The 15032-nt window shown below is 43.8% G+C and overlaps 1 protein-coding gene across 6 annotated transcripts in view; it reads right to left on the bottom strand.

Annotated features, from left to right (window-relative positions):
• The window catches only part of CARMIL1 (capping protein regulator and myosin 1 linker 1), a 192627-nt gene extending 177898 nt beyond the window's left edge, over window positions 1-14729 (bottom strand). For 3 of the 6 annotated variants that reach the window (XM_027745318.2, XM_027745319.2, XM_027745321.2), the window contains exons 1-2: window positions 14458-14729; window positions 10556-10653 (exon numbers count right to left, since the gene is read on the bottom strand). In XM_027745318.2, coding sequence (XP_027601119.2) covers window positions 10556-10653; window positions 14458-14497 — 138 coding nt within the window. In that variant the 5' untranslated portion in view covers window positions 14498-14729. The remainder of the gene's footprint in view (window positions 1-10555; window positions 10654-14457) is intronic. The other 3 variants (XM_027745320.2, XM_027745323.2, XM_027745324.2) reach the window with 3 other exon arrangements.
• Window positions 14730-15032: the final 303 nt, after the last annotated feature.

Genomic DNA, 15032 nt, shown 5'->3' with positions numbered 1-15032 from the left:
CACTATTCACATCAGCTAACTGCATTTAAATTGCCATGTTAAACTATAGTTCTTTACTTGTTTTCTTTTCACCTCCTCCCTTTTTCTCAGCCCAGTTGCTCATGTCCTTACAGAGGTGGAGAGAGCAATGCAAGTGAGTTGTGTCCACCATACTGTCTTGCTTCCACTCAGGACAAGTATCATTTGCACAGCACTTTGTTGAGATGCTAACTGTTGCTTTGGGTTTTGTTAGCGGTTTTGGGTGTTTTCTTTTTTTGGTTTTGTTGTTTTTTAACCAAAGAAAGCTGCTTTGGGAAAGGTGGAAAGAACTTTAAGCCAGATTACAGTAACAGCACCATAATGTCCAGCATGAACCAAACTGCCTCCATGACACAAATAACACAATCTAGCATAGATTTTGATAAAATTAGAGTACAAGGAAGCAAAGAACTTGGCTAGCAGGATCAGATAAAACTGTATACAGAATAAGTCTATGGCAGCATTCAATGTTTTCCAGCATAGCAGCATTATGTTCTGTCCATCATCCCCATATTTGCTGGGACACTGAAATTTTGAGATATTCGTATTATCTCTGTAAGGAAAGGAAACAAAAGCGAAGGAATATGCTTTTGGAAAAATGAGGACACTAGTGTAAAGCGAGATAGACTAAAAAGCAAACCCCAGTCCTGACAGCAATCTCCACACAGGAAAGATTCCAGGCACTTTCTGAGGCAGAGAATATGGGAGGGCAGTAAAAAGGAAAATAGCAAGGTTAAGAAAGGGAACATAAAGATACCCATAGTGCATGCAACAATTGTACACAGAATACACCAATATGCTTCACAAAATACGCATGGATTTCAGCACCTTCTTGAGATGAGAGAACAGAAAAGCAAAAGCCTGTGCTTTTCTGACACTTGCAAAGCGCAGATGTGAGGAGTGACACAGTCAAGAAAATCACTTGTATTTAAAATTAATTTTTCATGTTACACTTTTAAAAATAATAATAATAAAAAATGCATATTTTAGATTTGGGATATGAGTAAACTTACCAAGGTGGCAGAAATAACTACTCACCAAAGCATCAGTACCTAACAAAGCTAATACATCTTCAAATATTTACTAGCAACATTGTAGAAACCAAAAAGAAGACTGACAGTGAAAGACAGACCCACTAAAAATCAAAATACCTACCTTCACTGCTCCCCACCTAAGGTTCCTTGAGCTCGACAGTGGAGCAGAAGCTCAAGTGCATGGCTATAAAAGGGATCATTCTTAAGCATGAGGCTCCAGTGTTTATTAAGAGATGAGCCTCTGAAAGGACTTCCCTTTATCAATAGTTCTGTGTGAATAGTTTCGGTCTTGCTAATGGCCTTGAAGGCAGAGAGGAAGAAGCCTTTTCATTCAAAGGTTGACCCTGAACAAACACAGCAGTGGCCTTTCTCCAAATTCAGATCAGGCCATTTACTTCCTCTAATCAAATCTGAGTAGAAACTGCTCTGCAGCAGCTATCTCATCCTCTTGTTTTGCTCCCGAGCTCTAAGAATAAGTAGGTGTCTAGAGCCTGAATCAAATCCTCAAAAGTTCACGGAGCTTCACAAAAGCAATGGTTTGACAAAGTCTGAGGTACAAGGGGAGAATTGTTGTTCAATCAGAGAACTGAGGACATGTTCAGATGTGTACCTGAAGTGCCTACTCCATAAGCTTCTGGCAAGCTTCTTTGAAGCACAAAATGGAACTGGCTTGTTCCAAATGACCTCAGCCTCCTAAGCCCTGGCTATTAAGAGTGCTTCCAGACATCCCAAACACACCACTGTCCACCTCACAGGCAGCAGGCTGCTAACTGCTGCTTCAACCGTGGAAAGGGGAAAAAATTAAAATCTAGTTTTATCATCTGAAAAGCACAGAAACAAGCACCACTTGAAAACGCAATGCGGGACAAAAATCCTAAGAGGAAAATAGACTCAGCATCTCCTCTTCTGTTCTTCAACTCCACATACACACTTTCTGAGCCCACCCTGCTGTCATGCAGGCCTTCTACTGTATGCAGGGATACAAACGCTGCTTGTCAGTCAGGAGAATAAGCTGCACAACATCTGCACCCATGAGCCCAGACCACAATTCTTGCATTTTTATTTATAAAGGTCACTTTGCAAAGAAGATCCAGAAAGATAACCTGTCCAAAAAAAAGAGCTGCTCCTCACTTGCTCACAGTTTCTATCCTGCGAGCACCTTTGCAATAGCCTCACAGGACACACAAACCCTTTTAACTTTTATCTGCTCAGAGGAGTGAGTGCTGTCAGGGTTCATTTGAAAAGTTCCCAAAGAGTGACAATAATACAGCAATGAGCAAATACCGTTTGGTTGAGGGAGAAAGCCTTCCCCTTTGCTAAAACCCCACCTATCCACCTCTCCCTCCTTGAAGCCACTGCCCTGGTCCCTATGGGGCAGGAAACCACCTCTCCCACTCTCAACACCAGCAATGTGACTCCTTCTCTAAACTTTGTAGTAATGAGCTGAAACTTATTTTGTTTTGCTAACATTAAAAATCCCATCCCACAGCTATTTGCATCTTACCCTGGCTCAGGGAGTTGAATAAGAGTAGAGTATCTCTTCCTCACCCAGCAGGCCAATTAATTAGGTTAGGTTTGTTTCAGGAGTTTTCGGTTTTCAGACTCTGCGTCTTATAATTACATTTTGCATCCTAACAGTTTGTCATCTTAAATAATCCAATTAGGGAAGCTATCACTAAGAAAAATATATCATTCATGAGTTGACAGAGTGGGTGTTTTCAGAAACAGGGAGAGATGAGACAGGAACAAGGGCAGAAATCAGCCTGGGGACTCAGGTAACAGTACAGATCAGAGTTAGCAGCAGCTATATTTAAAGAATAATTTTACATCCTGGGCCCGTAATTACCTTACACAGAATTAAATTACCACCATCATGAGAAAAAAAATGAAGTAGAGTTATAGGTGAGCTAAAGTAAATATTTTAATAACCAGACAAGTCAGTGACATTCACCAATTTTCCACTACAACAGTGGTTGAAGAGAGGGGCTCCGAGCAACAAGAAGCATTTTTCACAGTACACTGCACTAACTTTTCAATTAGCAGCCCTTGCAGCCTTTTTCAAGCTTACTGTGTCCTCCTCCACACTACTTACACTGAAGTAAAGTACATTCCCTGCGTGAGAATTCTTTTCCTAGAGTCAGGCAGATAAAACAATCTCTAAGAAAAAAAAAAAAAAAGAAAAGAAACTCCATACAAATATGGCACAGGTTTTTGCATTTATATTGGTCTACCAAATGACACATGTTCTGTTCCCTTCCATGTCTTCTCATTGTTGGGGGGAAAAAGCCATCAGCTGCAAAAAGCGACTGAGACAAGAGGTTGACCCTAATGCTCATTTTCTATTTTTTATTTCCAGCTTTAGGGAAATTACATGTAATAATCAGTCTTCTGCCTCTTTTATGCACAGACTTCAATGCAAATCCTTGCTTACGAAGGCTCCATTTCACAAATAATGGTGGTGGGGAGTCAGGCCTTCTCAAAGCAAAAGTATATTAGCAAACCCCTTCGATGATATTATATATTCAGCAAAAGAAGTGGAAAGAGTGAGGCAGTTTAAGAAGGAAATGTTTTTTAATTAGGTTATGAAAAATTGACAGAAGGAAAGATTACATGATCAATTCAGAGCCATAGTGGATTCCTACCTCCCACCACTTTTTTTTACCCTGCTAACTGTGAACAGAAAATCAGAACCTGCTAAGAGTGAGATAATGTTTACATTTCCTCCTTCCAGAACACAGATAAGAATATACACACCTGCAGGTGGGTGTGCAAATGGAAAGTACGTGAGCCAGGACAACAGCAGCTACTTTCAGGGCACTGGAAGAGGAGTTCCCTTTTCTTACCTTTCCCTGCCTATACCAGTTGCCCAAAACTAAAGAAAGGGAAAGCAACCAAGCACGCAAAAAATACACTACACTCTCAGTGTGCAAGAAATCGTCTTGGTTTTCAACACTTGCATGCACTATCACAGTACCAAAATCATTAAACCATAGAATGGCTTGGGTTGGAGGGGACCTTAAAGACCATCAAGTTCCAACACCCTGCCATGGGCAGGGACACCTTCCACCAGATGAGGTTGCTCAAAGCCCCATCCAACCTCCCCTTGAACACTTCCAGGGATGGGGCATTCACAATCTCCCCGGGCAACTTGTTCCAGTGTCTCACCACCCTCATCGTAAAAAATGTCTTCCTTGCATCTAGCCTAAATCAACTCTCTTTTAGTTTAAAACCATTCTCCCTTGTCCTACCACAATAGGACCTGCTAAAAAATTTGACCCCATTTTTTCTTATACTCTTGAAGTACTGGAAGTTTGCAATGAGCTCTCCCTGGAGCCTTCCCTTCTCCAGGCTTAATAACCCCAACCCTCTCAGCCCATCTTCACAGGAGAGGTGCTCCAGCCCTCTGATCATCTTCGTGACCCTCCTCTGCACTCAATCCAGCAAGTCCATGTCCTTCTTATATTGGGGGCCCCAGAGGCAGACACAGTACTCCAGAATGCTAGGTTTGTAAGTCTTCCCACCATTTAAAAGTAACCTAATGGATCAATGTATAACAGAAATGTAAATTTCAGTGCAACTTGCACATAAGTATTTTTTTAAACACTTCCTATTTTGGAAATATATACAACTGCATGACTGAATTAATAAATTCTATTTCCAGCAATACTCTTTTTTTTTCCAGTTCTCTGTAGCAATCTTATTGGCCAGAGTTCAATTGTTTTCTAAGAGACACCTCATAAATGTATTAAAATACGTTTTCACATGTAAGTATTTTTTGATTACTCTACCTCACCTCATTTATATTTCCTGATATGAGGGATGTACCAACACCTACCTCCTTTCATCTTCATTAAGACACGCTTAAGATATATGTCACAACAGTCGATGTTCTGGGCAGGGAAGAGGAAATACCAGTATTTTAAAAGAACGTCCATATTTAACATCATTATCACACACCAGCTGTCATGATATAATGTGTGAGATTGCACATATTTATGTAAAACTAACCTTGGACAACCCTGGGAGCTTCATGCTCTTAGCTGTTTAATAGAAGTGCACATTTTTTAAGGCAGGATGTGAAATTCATCTCTATTTGAACAGAATATCGTAGATCGATCAAGACAAAAGATGAGCAAGGAAAAACAAGCACCAAAGCTTTTAATCCCAAAATAGTTATGGCAGTGCAAAATATTACTGCCTCCACCTGGAGAGTGCCACCTTTACAGCTGAAGAGGCACAGGAGCTCATAAAAGCTTTTCTCAGTTGCTTCAGTAGAGTCAACCAGGTTGTTTGAGCAATATTCAGAAGACACATGGACAGCACACAAAATGGCCATATTTCCTCCTTTTAAAAGTAAACACAGATTTTTTAAAATAAAATTTCAGTCTTTTTAAGGGGTCTTTAAAAGCAGAACATGAAGTCTCAGACCATGTGCACAGAACAAATATAAACTTATTTGACAGGAGTCAATTCAATTTTTTTGTTTTAAAAGCCAATGAAAGCATATGTCCCAGAGAAAGTGACAAGGACATATGAATTGCTCCCAGTGAATTTATGTTGGGCATACAGTACATTTTAAGGAGAACCACCTGCCAAAGCAACTGTTCTGATTTCAGCAGTAGCACTGTGATATTTTAACAAAGAGAATGTAAAGGACTGAGGGCAGAAGCGTAACAGAGACTACTCAATGGGACTTCCTAATAAAGTGCTTTTGGTCACTGCATCACATCACACTATTCTATAGCCTTAGGTTAGGAAAAAAACCAAAACAAAAACCACAACACCAACCACCAAAATAAACTAAAGAACAAAGCAAAAAACCCAGAGCAGACATAGAGAGAGCTATATTTCTTTATCTTTTATGTCAAAATTAACATTATTTTGGAAAGGAAAACTAATCTCAAAGGCAACTAGACAAGGAGCTTTCTCTTTTCTTAATAGTAAAAAAACTAAAAGTAAGATGAATCCTGAATTCTGGCCTGTCATGAACTACTCCTGAAAACACCAGTATTTCATAAGGAGTTAGTCAGATTTATTTAACATACTGCCTATATCTCACATTTCAACTTCTCAATAGTTGCTATTAATTACAACAAATCTGAGAGAAAGAAATGGCAATGGGAAATAATCATCAAATTATATATCTTGGCTATTTTGAGGAGAGAAAAGCAGAGCCACAAACATAAAACTAAGAAGCCCAGTTCCCTATCAGCGTTTGTCTGTAGGTGATAATCTTCTGATAATCACTGAGGCCTCTGGATTTAAAAAAAAACAAAACAAAAAACTAAAAAAACCCAACCAAACAAAAAAACGACCACTGAAATATCTCACAGATGCACACAGGGCATTCTGCCTGATCCCTTAGGGTGGTAAAAAGCGGAGGCCTCAGAGGAGAGAGAAGGTGTGTAAAGCTTATCAAATTCTTTTCCTGACTGCCTTCCCCCACACCCCAACCAACCGACTCTATTATCATCACCACTGAGATCTCTATATACCCATCAGCTTAAGCTGAAACTGGAAAGAAGGTCAGACTTTGCCAGTGTGAGGAGGAACACCGCAGGCACTCAGCATGATGCCTTAACCTTGTCCTCATAAGAAACCAGGTTTAAACAAAACAATCACAGAAAACCAAAGCAATCCTCCACTGATTAGAAAATAGTGATGTCTTTATCTATATTAACCCAATAAGACTACTGTAGCAAGAATCATTGAAGCCAAGGATGACTGGAGCCAAACACAGTTGGGTCCTCTCCTGTGGCAGCACTCTGCCTCCGGCTCAAGGCCACATGGAGCCAGCTACGGCAGTCAGCTCGACAGCTCTGCCAGAATACGGTGCATGTATGTGACCACAAAAGTAGGAAGAAGTCTTGACCAGGACTCCCCACATTGCTTTGGAAATCTAGCACTCAACTCCAGCCTGAGCAACCACAGCTACTCAACTACAGCTACGCCTGCACTCGGTCATTTTCCCAGTCGAGCCTGCCCCACCAACCCAACTGCCCGGCTTGACCTCAGCTCTGCCTTGGCACTGCAGCGCTGCTGGTGACCAGTGGAGCTCAGCTGCCCCAGTTACCATCCCTAGTCCTGCTGTGTGTCTCCCTCGCCCACAGTGGTACTGCAACCTACCGGGGAGCCCCACAATGTCTGTTCCTCTCGCCCTGTGGGACAGCTCGTCACCTTTGAAGGTCTCCTCTATGCCTGGGTGTTTCCTCACCCTCCCTAATGGCAGCTTTGCTCTGCCAGAGTACACAGATGACCTGAATGGGACTAGGGTTTGGCCCTAATCACTTGAGGACTGATTTTCTGCCCATTCAAGCTGGTTATTGCCTTTTCAGGGTTGGATACCACTCTGCTGCCTGAACACCTGAGATTTGGTGCCAGCAGACCAGAGGCAGTTGAGCAGCTCATGATGTTTACTGGTTTGCATCATTATGACTAATAGAAAAACTAAATGACTGCAGATTGAGATTACTGAGGCAGCAAACTCATTGTGCAGACTGAAAAAATCTGTTTTAGAATAAAATTCCTAGACATAAGTTCCAAACTCTGACACCCAAAGCTGAGATTCTAGACCATCTTAAGGCAAGCAGAGATTTTATCCACCAACTTCACCAGTTTAATATTAGGACCCTATTCCAAGTAACACCAGGGGTTTTGCACTGTTTTTTCTTTAGTCTCAGATTCTAATTTCCATCTTAATTATCTGACCAATTTCCTATAGCAGAATGAGTTAAACAGTAGAGGGTTACGTCCATATTCTAGTACTCTGTATCTTGCATACACTGTGAACAACAGGGCCAGAGATCAAGTGTTTTTACAGTTACCTGCCAAGTGCAGTCAATTTTAAATAATCTCCCTTTCTCAAAGTGGTACTGATTTTGCTGGATTTCCCTAGGAAGGAAGGAGGAGAGATCATTTAATTAAGGCACAGATTTGGGTGTCAGGGCTCAGTGCCAACCTCTGTGATCAACCTCCTCTAAAACCATGAGCACATTTCACAACGGCTCTGGGGTTAGCTAGATGAGAGCAACTGGTATTTCCTCCTTATTAAGCGATGGACCCAAGGCATGCCACCTAATTTGCTTGTAAACACCCAAGTACTAATAAAATTCAACCCAAAATCTCAAAACAATTCATTGCCACATGTGCACTCAAGAGACAGTGCTCAGCAGATTAACGTTTCAAAACCAAGCTCTCAGGAGTCGAGGAGCTCTGGCATGAAGGCTGCCCATGCAATCACATTTGAGCCCTCTGGTGCTTTCACTTAAGGATATAGTCTTTAATTACTGAATTGCTTTTGCTGCCAACACTTCATTCAGCATTCCATTTGACAGGCTCACCCAAGGCACAACAATTCAATATTCAGTTTTACCCACTCTGGTCATAACATGGCCATATGCATTATTTACTGAATACTGTTAAGTCCCAGCTTGAAGTACAAAAATTCCTAATTTTGTTGGCAGATTTCCTGTGGTATTTAGCATTAAACATTCACATACTTCTGAAGCAGGGTTATTTATCTTCATCATAACTCTTGTGAGGAGAGAAGGGTGCGTGTCCTCTACTTCACAGTAAGAAGTGAGACTGTGTAGATACATGAAAGCCAAAAAGTCTCCACTAATTTGAGGTACCAAACTTAAGGTGTCACTGGTGTCATTTTTTCAGAGCATTCTGCATTTCAGAGAACTTTGCAAAATCTCTACTGGCCTCTGCCACAGCAGATAACATTCAGCACTTTTGGGGAAAAAACAAAAACAATCCCATATAAAGATACACATATTCAATCAGAGAAACATTGAAAAAAAAAAAAAGTGCCATTAGTGATTTGTACCACTTCACACAGGGTAGTTTTCTTCTATGGCAAAAGAACAAAATCCAATCCCAGCAGTCAATAATCAATTTCTCAAACAATAAAAAGAATCCTTTTTTCTTTTTTCCACCAGTAAAAATCCCCTGCATTTCTGCATTGAAGAACAAATGGTTCTACCAGATAACACCCAGCAATTCATCCCCTTGAAAGACTTATCCCATACACTGAAGACAAGGTGCACGCACGCAAGGAGTGCTCGCTAACTCATGAACTCCTTAAATTGGTTCGCTCCCTTTCAGTACCTCTTCAGTCCTAAAAGGTAGAAGTCCCCCACCAGAGATCTTAGGAGGTTAAAGACAGACAAAACTCCTGAGCCATTGCATTTAGGCATTTTACGCTGAGTAGTACATCCCTCAGAAACTTCACTGATAATTCAAAGCTTGACGGTTCAGAACAGTATTTCAGTATTTCCACAATATATTTCACTATTGATAATAGTAATGATTCTTTGTAAGTCAAAAAGTCAATCAAGTGTAACCACTTCAGTGAAACCTCTCAGCCTTCTCTATAAACATGGCTTTCAAATAAATAGAGACAATCAATCAACATTCACATATTCAATTTATTTCCAGTACAGAAACTGTAAACCTAGGAGCTACATATAACATGCATAGATATTATGCAGAAAATATTTCAAATTCCTTAAGTAGCAGCTCTCACTGAAAAGTGAGCCATTATCTACAGTGTTACTGCCCAGGGATAAGCAACATGTACTTTAAGAAGATAATTCAGGAGTGATTAAGAAGATGTGGTTTTGAAAGACAGAATATCTGCATGGGGAATGTACCTAATATCTGTAACAACAGCTTTGGCAATGAAGCTTTCAAACATGCAACAGCACCGACACAAGGCACCAAGTCTCAAATTCCTTGTGAAATATTATAGCAGCACTGTACTTATTTGTGTTTGTTACTCTAAGAGTTTTCCGAATAGAGAGGTATCAAAAGACTGAAGAAATACAGTTCCATGTCTTTTTGCATATTCAAGATAGTATGCCAATGCAGTGGCTTATTACCACAGCTTTTTTCCTATCAAGAGAGGCCAGCAAAACTATTCTTGAGAAAACAGGAAAGCATACTTAAGTGAGATTAATTTGACACTTTCCTCCACTACAATTTTAAGAAAGAGTATTTAGAATCCTACACATTATGCATTTCTTTTAAAATGCAGATTCTTAACAGAGAATATTAAAAAGTACAAACAGTCATTTGAGTTCAAAAAGCCCAATAGTCATACTGTTATTCTTCACTGCATAACAGTTTCAGAAGATTCTCAAAAGATAATTTTGCATTTCTTGTTCACTTAAAACTCTTACGGATACAAACAGGAAACCTAACCAGCAAAGGCAGCAAATTATTTTAGAACACGTTCTGATAATAGCTTGCTTGATCATCAGTCCACAACACAATACCCTAAACTCTGAAAAACAACTCGGTGATAAACGTGTGTGTACACATGCACAACTGCACATCAACTTGCTATGCAGGCTATCAAGCAAATAAGAAAATAAATTATATGGGTATCTTATGGCACACACAAACTTCAAAGAATCCTTCCAGAGGAGAATTCATGCCTGCTGAAAAGGTAGTGACTTTTCCTTCACACACATAATCAGTCATTCTACTGTACTTACCAATATTTTGTTATCCACTTTATCTCCCTTGGTTTCCAGCTTTACTTTCTTCTTGACAGAAATTTTGATTTTCCTCCCAATAACATCTCTCACACTTTCTGAAACAAAACAAAACACTTTAATTAAGTACTTTCAGTGTCAACACAAGAAGGAAACAGATTCCACTACTGCATTTTCAGAAGGACTCAGAGCTGTGTTGTTCAACTGCTTGCACTCGCGGGAGTCTCATGCACACGCACCAGTACTAAACGCAACCTAATACATGTACAACTTTTCTAAGTATGCCATCTATGCAATAATTTATGTCTACTGTGACAGAATTATCGATTCTATATACCAGGATTCTAAACAAAATTTGATATTTCTTTCCAGGACTACTTACATATCAAAGGCATTCCCGAGACAAGCCCCAGCACTGCTTAGCTCTACTCTGGAGAAATACGACAGATTCCTCACTTGCTATTATTTGTACCTGAAAAGCTTGCTAAAGCAAATTGCCTCCTTGCATTGCACAAATTTTGGCCTGTTGTTAATGTCAGGGAGGCTAAATGGGTCAGGTAACGGAAGAGCAAAGTGTTCGCACGTTCCGCACTCTGCGCATTTAAGCTAAAAAGCAAGCCAAGCAGACTTCCAGATAGTAACACCTGACAGCTCTGCAGCGGATGCTATGGAAAGCAACATTGGTCTCGGTCCAAGTCCCAGTGACAATGTAGTCACTTCATGGTGCCAACACCTAAGTTACATGAGTTGCCCTAATGTTTTAGTAGGTACATGCATACACATGTATACAGTGTCTGCCAAGTATGAAACAAACCAGCTTTTCCCTTGAACAATTTCACCCTGGCCAGAAGTGAATATACAACTACTGACACTGATGTAATTGAGAGATAAACAGAGGAGTTCATCTAGAAGAGCCAATTTGGCATCTTCAGTAAGTTTCACTCCCCAGCCCCCACTGAAACGGAATGAGAAAGAAATCTTTTAAACACATTAACCTATTTCCAGCCCTACAATTGGCATCTGTAAAAAGCAAGTCTCCACCTTCTCCAGACATATACACTTTGCCCTCATGCATGCTTAAGTGTAAAGGCTAAAATTGAAGATAATGGGCTACTTCTAAGGCTTTTAATTATAGTGCTCTGTATAGGGCTTTTCTGCACAATTTTCATCTGGTAGTCAGAAGACGTTAGTGCAAACAACACACCATTTATCAAGCCTGGGTGTTTAGCCCAGGCCACAGCATTCTGCCTGCAGGGTAGAAGGGTGTGCAAGTCAGAAACGTGGCTGGTTGGAGAGACTTTTCACCAGAAAGAGCTCTTTCTACAGAATCGGCATGTTTTCCCCCAGGAATTTTAATTTTCCTATCAGGAAACAAAAGCTCCTCGGTAGCAGCGGCTTGCCCAGTGCGAAGCCTGTCCCAAGCCGCGGCAGCCCCATGGCAGCCAGCCAGCGCGACCGGCTCCCCGAGCAACCGCTTGGTCAGGAGCCAGGCTGCGTGCTCCCGGAGCAGCCAGGTAAGAAAAGCCCGGGGGAAAAGTCCAGCCCAATGTGAACTGTTCTCCCAAGGCTTCCTCTCCCATGGGTAATGCCTAATTCTAGTCTTTCTGTCCCTGCTTGGGAACCCAGAAGCAAGCTGACCACAGTCTTTTTCTTAAAATATTATCTCCTTGCAGAAGGAAAAGTACTGCTGCTGTCTCTGCTACTTTGCCTCAACCTGCAGCCTCTGCCTTTCAGTTTCTCCTCTCCCACAAACAGCTCCAAGTGCCTGCATCTAGTAAGGGACTTCCTCCTGAGGCACCAGTGTGGAGAGACCCACTTGCTTCCCTTTGCTGTGCAACACAGAAGAAGTGGGAGGGACTGCAAGACCTCAGCTTGTGTTCTTACTCCAATAAACCATGGGAAGAGAAAGGGCCTGGGACACCAGACTCCACAAAGAATCAAAATGTCAGCTCCTTCCAAGGCTCTATCTGCCCGAAAGGGCTGGAAACGCTTCTTCAAAGAGTTAAGATATCCTCCATGTGACTGAGGACACTTCCCTCCACACTGGGTGGCAAGTAGACTCACAAAATACATTTTCAGACTCAGAGATGGAAACATAAATGGAAGGTTCATATTTTAAAGTGTTCATCCATTTCTAATGCTGGAGACTTCAGACAACCACACCTCGAAGGAGCAGATCCAGGTGAGCAACAATAAAGAGAGGGTTTTTTTGAAGACCGTGACCTATGAGACCTGACAAAGGTCAAATGGGAAGTAACAGAACAAAAACTGCAGCTCAAACCCACTTACCCCCAGTTTAATTTCCACACTCCAATGACTTAGCAGTAAAGCACATCCTTTCATCCTGTTCTCAAAATATGGTTACTACAAAGAAGTCTGTTTAAAGGTTAAATTTTAACATGCAGACACCAAAATACTGCTAGAAATTAAACCAATCTACATAAGCAGATCCACACACCCCAGAAGAGCCCTTGACAAAGAAGGCTGGATAGGTGCAGGATATTGGAGCTTGTGGGTAATTCTTAATATTGTCCAAAGCCAACAGGAGGGAATGTGCGAAGATGCCCACTTTACTCTTCCCTGTAGTATGCACCACATCTCACCCACAGCACTACAGTGCAGACCCACAGTAAGAAATGCCATGTATTAGCACCTCAAACTTGACTGCCCATTGTAAAATACAGTAAGTCCATGGTTTTTACCATAGCTACTCCTAGAACACTTCCCACCTCATTACTTCTTAGTAAGAAGCTATAGACTAAAGTAAACCACAAGGTTTGCAGACTAAAAGGACAGCAAAATAGAGCTATTTTGACGCTACAGAAAAAAAATCTGTAGCAGCTGCAACTGTCCATCCAGATTTCCACCAATATTTTATAAAAGCTAAAACCAGCTGCTGACTGATAAAAGTGAAGGAAATGCAACACTATAAATTAACTAGGTAAGGTCTGAAGGACTGTATTCAACTCAATATGTACCCTGTTGCCTGACAAATTTCTGTTTCCATCTATCATTAAGGCAACAGTTTAAATTATTCTACTGTTGGCAAGATCCTTAGATAGCTCTTCAACAGGCAAAACCGCAACTACAACCAGAGGAAGTTTGGCCCGAGCGAGGTGGCTGAGGAACCTGAGCATCAGACCTGTTACCCCCAAAGGACACCGGTTACACGCGTACTGCGATAACGATCAATTAACCCCGTTTATCAGAAGCTCCCCAAAAGCGATGACTGCATTTTCAGAGTCTCGGCATTACCTGTGATTTCCTAAGCGTGTACCATGCAGCACACGGGGGGCTCGTGTGCATGTGGCCATAAAACTTTAATTACAAATATTCTCATTCCCTCGTACGTACACAGGAAAACGAGTCTTAAACTACGCCAAATCCCGGGGGATAAATAAAAAATAATGAGCGGAGCCGCAGCCCGTGCCGCCAGGCTGAGGCGCTCCGAGGACGTGCCCCGGCCGGGCGGCGGTGCAGAAGGCGCGGGGGGACGGGGCAGCTTCGCCCGCATCCTGCCGGCACCGCCGCGACAGACCCCTCCGGAGTGGGGGTACACGCTGTGTCCGGACGCGGTTCGGCGGGCGCAGCCCCTGCCCGCGGCCGCCTCCTCGCTTCCCGCTGCAGCCCCGCAGCCCCCGCCCGCCCATTCCCCGCACGCAACAGCTCGGCCTCGCTGCCCCCCCCGGCTCCTCGGAGTCCCTCCAGCCCTCCCTCGGCTCCCCCGGCCAGCACCCGCGGCACTCCCCGCGGCTCCACAGACCCACCCCCGGGTTCCCCCAACCCCTCTCCGGCAGCGCTGCATCCCGCGGGCGCGCACGGCGGCCTCCAAACTTGCCCCCGCAGCACCTTCCCCCGGGACCCCCCAGCCCCCATTCCCGCCGCCATACCCCGTCCCTTACCGATCAACTCTTTGGGGACGTCGGAGCTCTCCTCGGCCATGGCGGCGGCGCTGCCCGGGGGTGCCCGGTGGCGGGGCTGCTTCAGCGGCGCGCCGTCCCTGCGCCGGGCGCGGCGGGCATGCACTCAGCGGGCGGGGGAGGAAGGAGGGCCGGCCGTGCGCCTCGCTGCGGTGTGTGTGTGTGTGTGTGTGTGTGCGGCGTGCGAGCGAGGGCGGAGGGAAGGGGCTTCTCCCGCCCCCCGCGGAGCCCGTTCCCCCCGCGCTACATGCCGCCCCTGGCTGCCGGCGCGGCCAGGAGGGGCATTCCCAGGGAGGAATGGATCGCCCACAGGCGGCCGGTCAAGCGCGGCGCTCCAAGCTCACGGCGGCCCCCGCGCCGGCTCCCTCCTTCTCTCCTGCGCGCCACCCGGCTCCCCGCGCCCGGCACCGGCGGGAGGCGGCGGCGGCTGCCCCCGCCCCGGGAGGGCTGGCGCCCTCGCCCCGGCCCGGCCCCCGAACCGCGCGGGAGCCGCCGGGAGCCGCCCGCGTCCACCGAGCACCCGGCGACAGAGCGGGAGGCGGTGGCGGCAGCGGCCC

This window comes from Pipra filicauda, unplaced genomic scaffold, assembly GCF_003945595.2.
Source record: "Pipra filicauda isolate LSUMZ 115617 unplaced genomic scaffold, ASM394559v2 scaffold224_size1409572_pilon, whole genome shotgun sequence".
In the NCBI taxonomy this organism is placed as follows: Eukaryota; Metazoa; Chordata; class Aves; order Passeriformes; family Pipridae; genus Pipra; species Pipra filicauda.
This window is presented reverse-complemented; position numbering and strand designations above follow the sequence as displayed.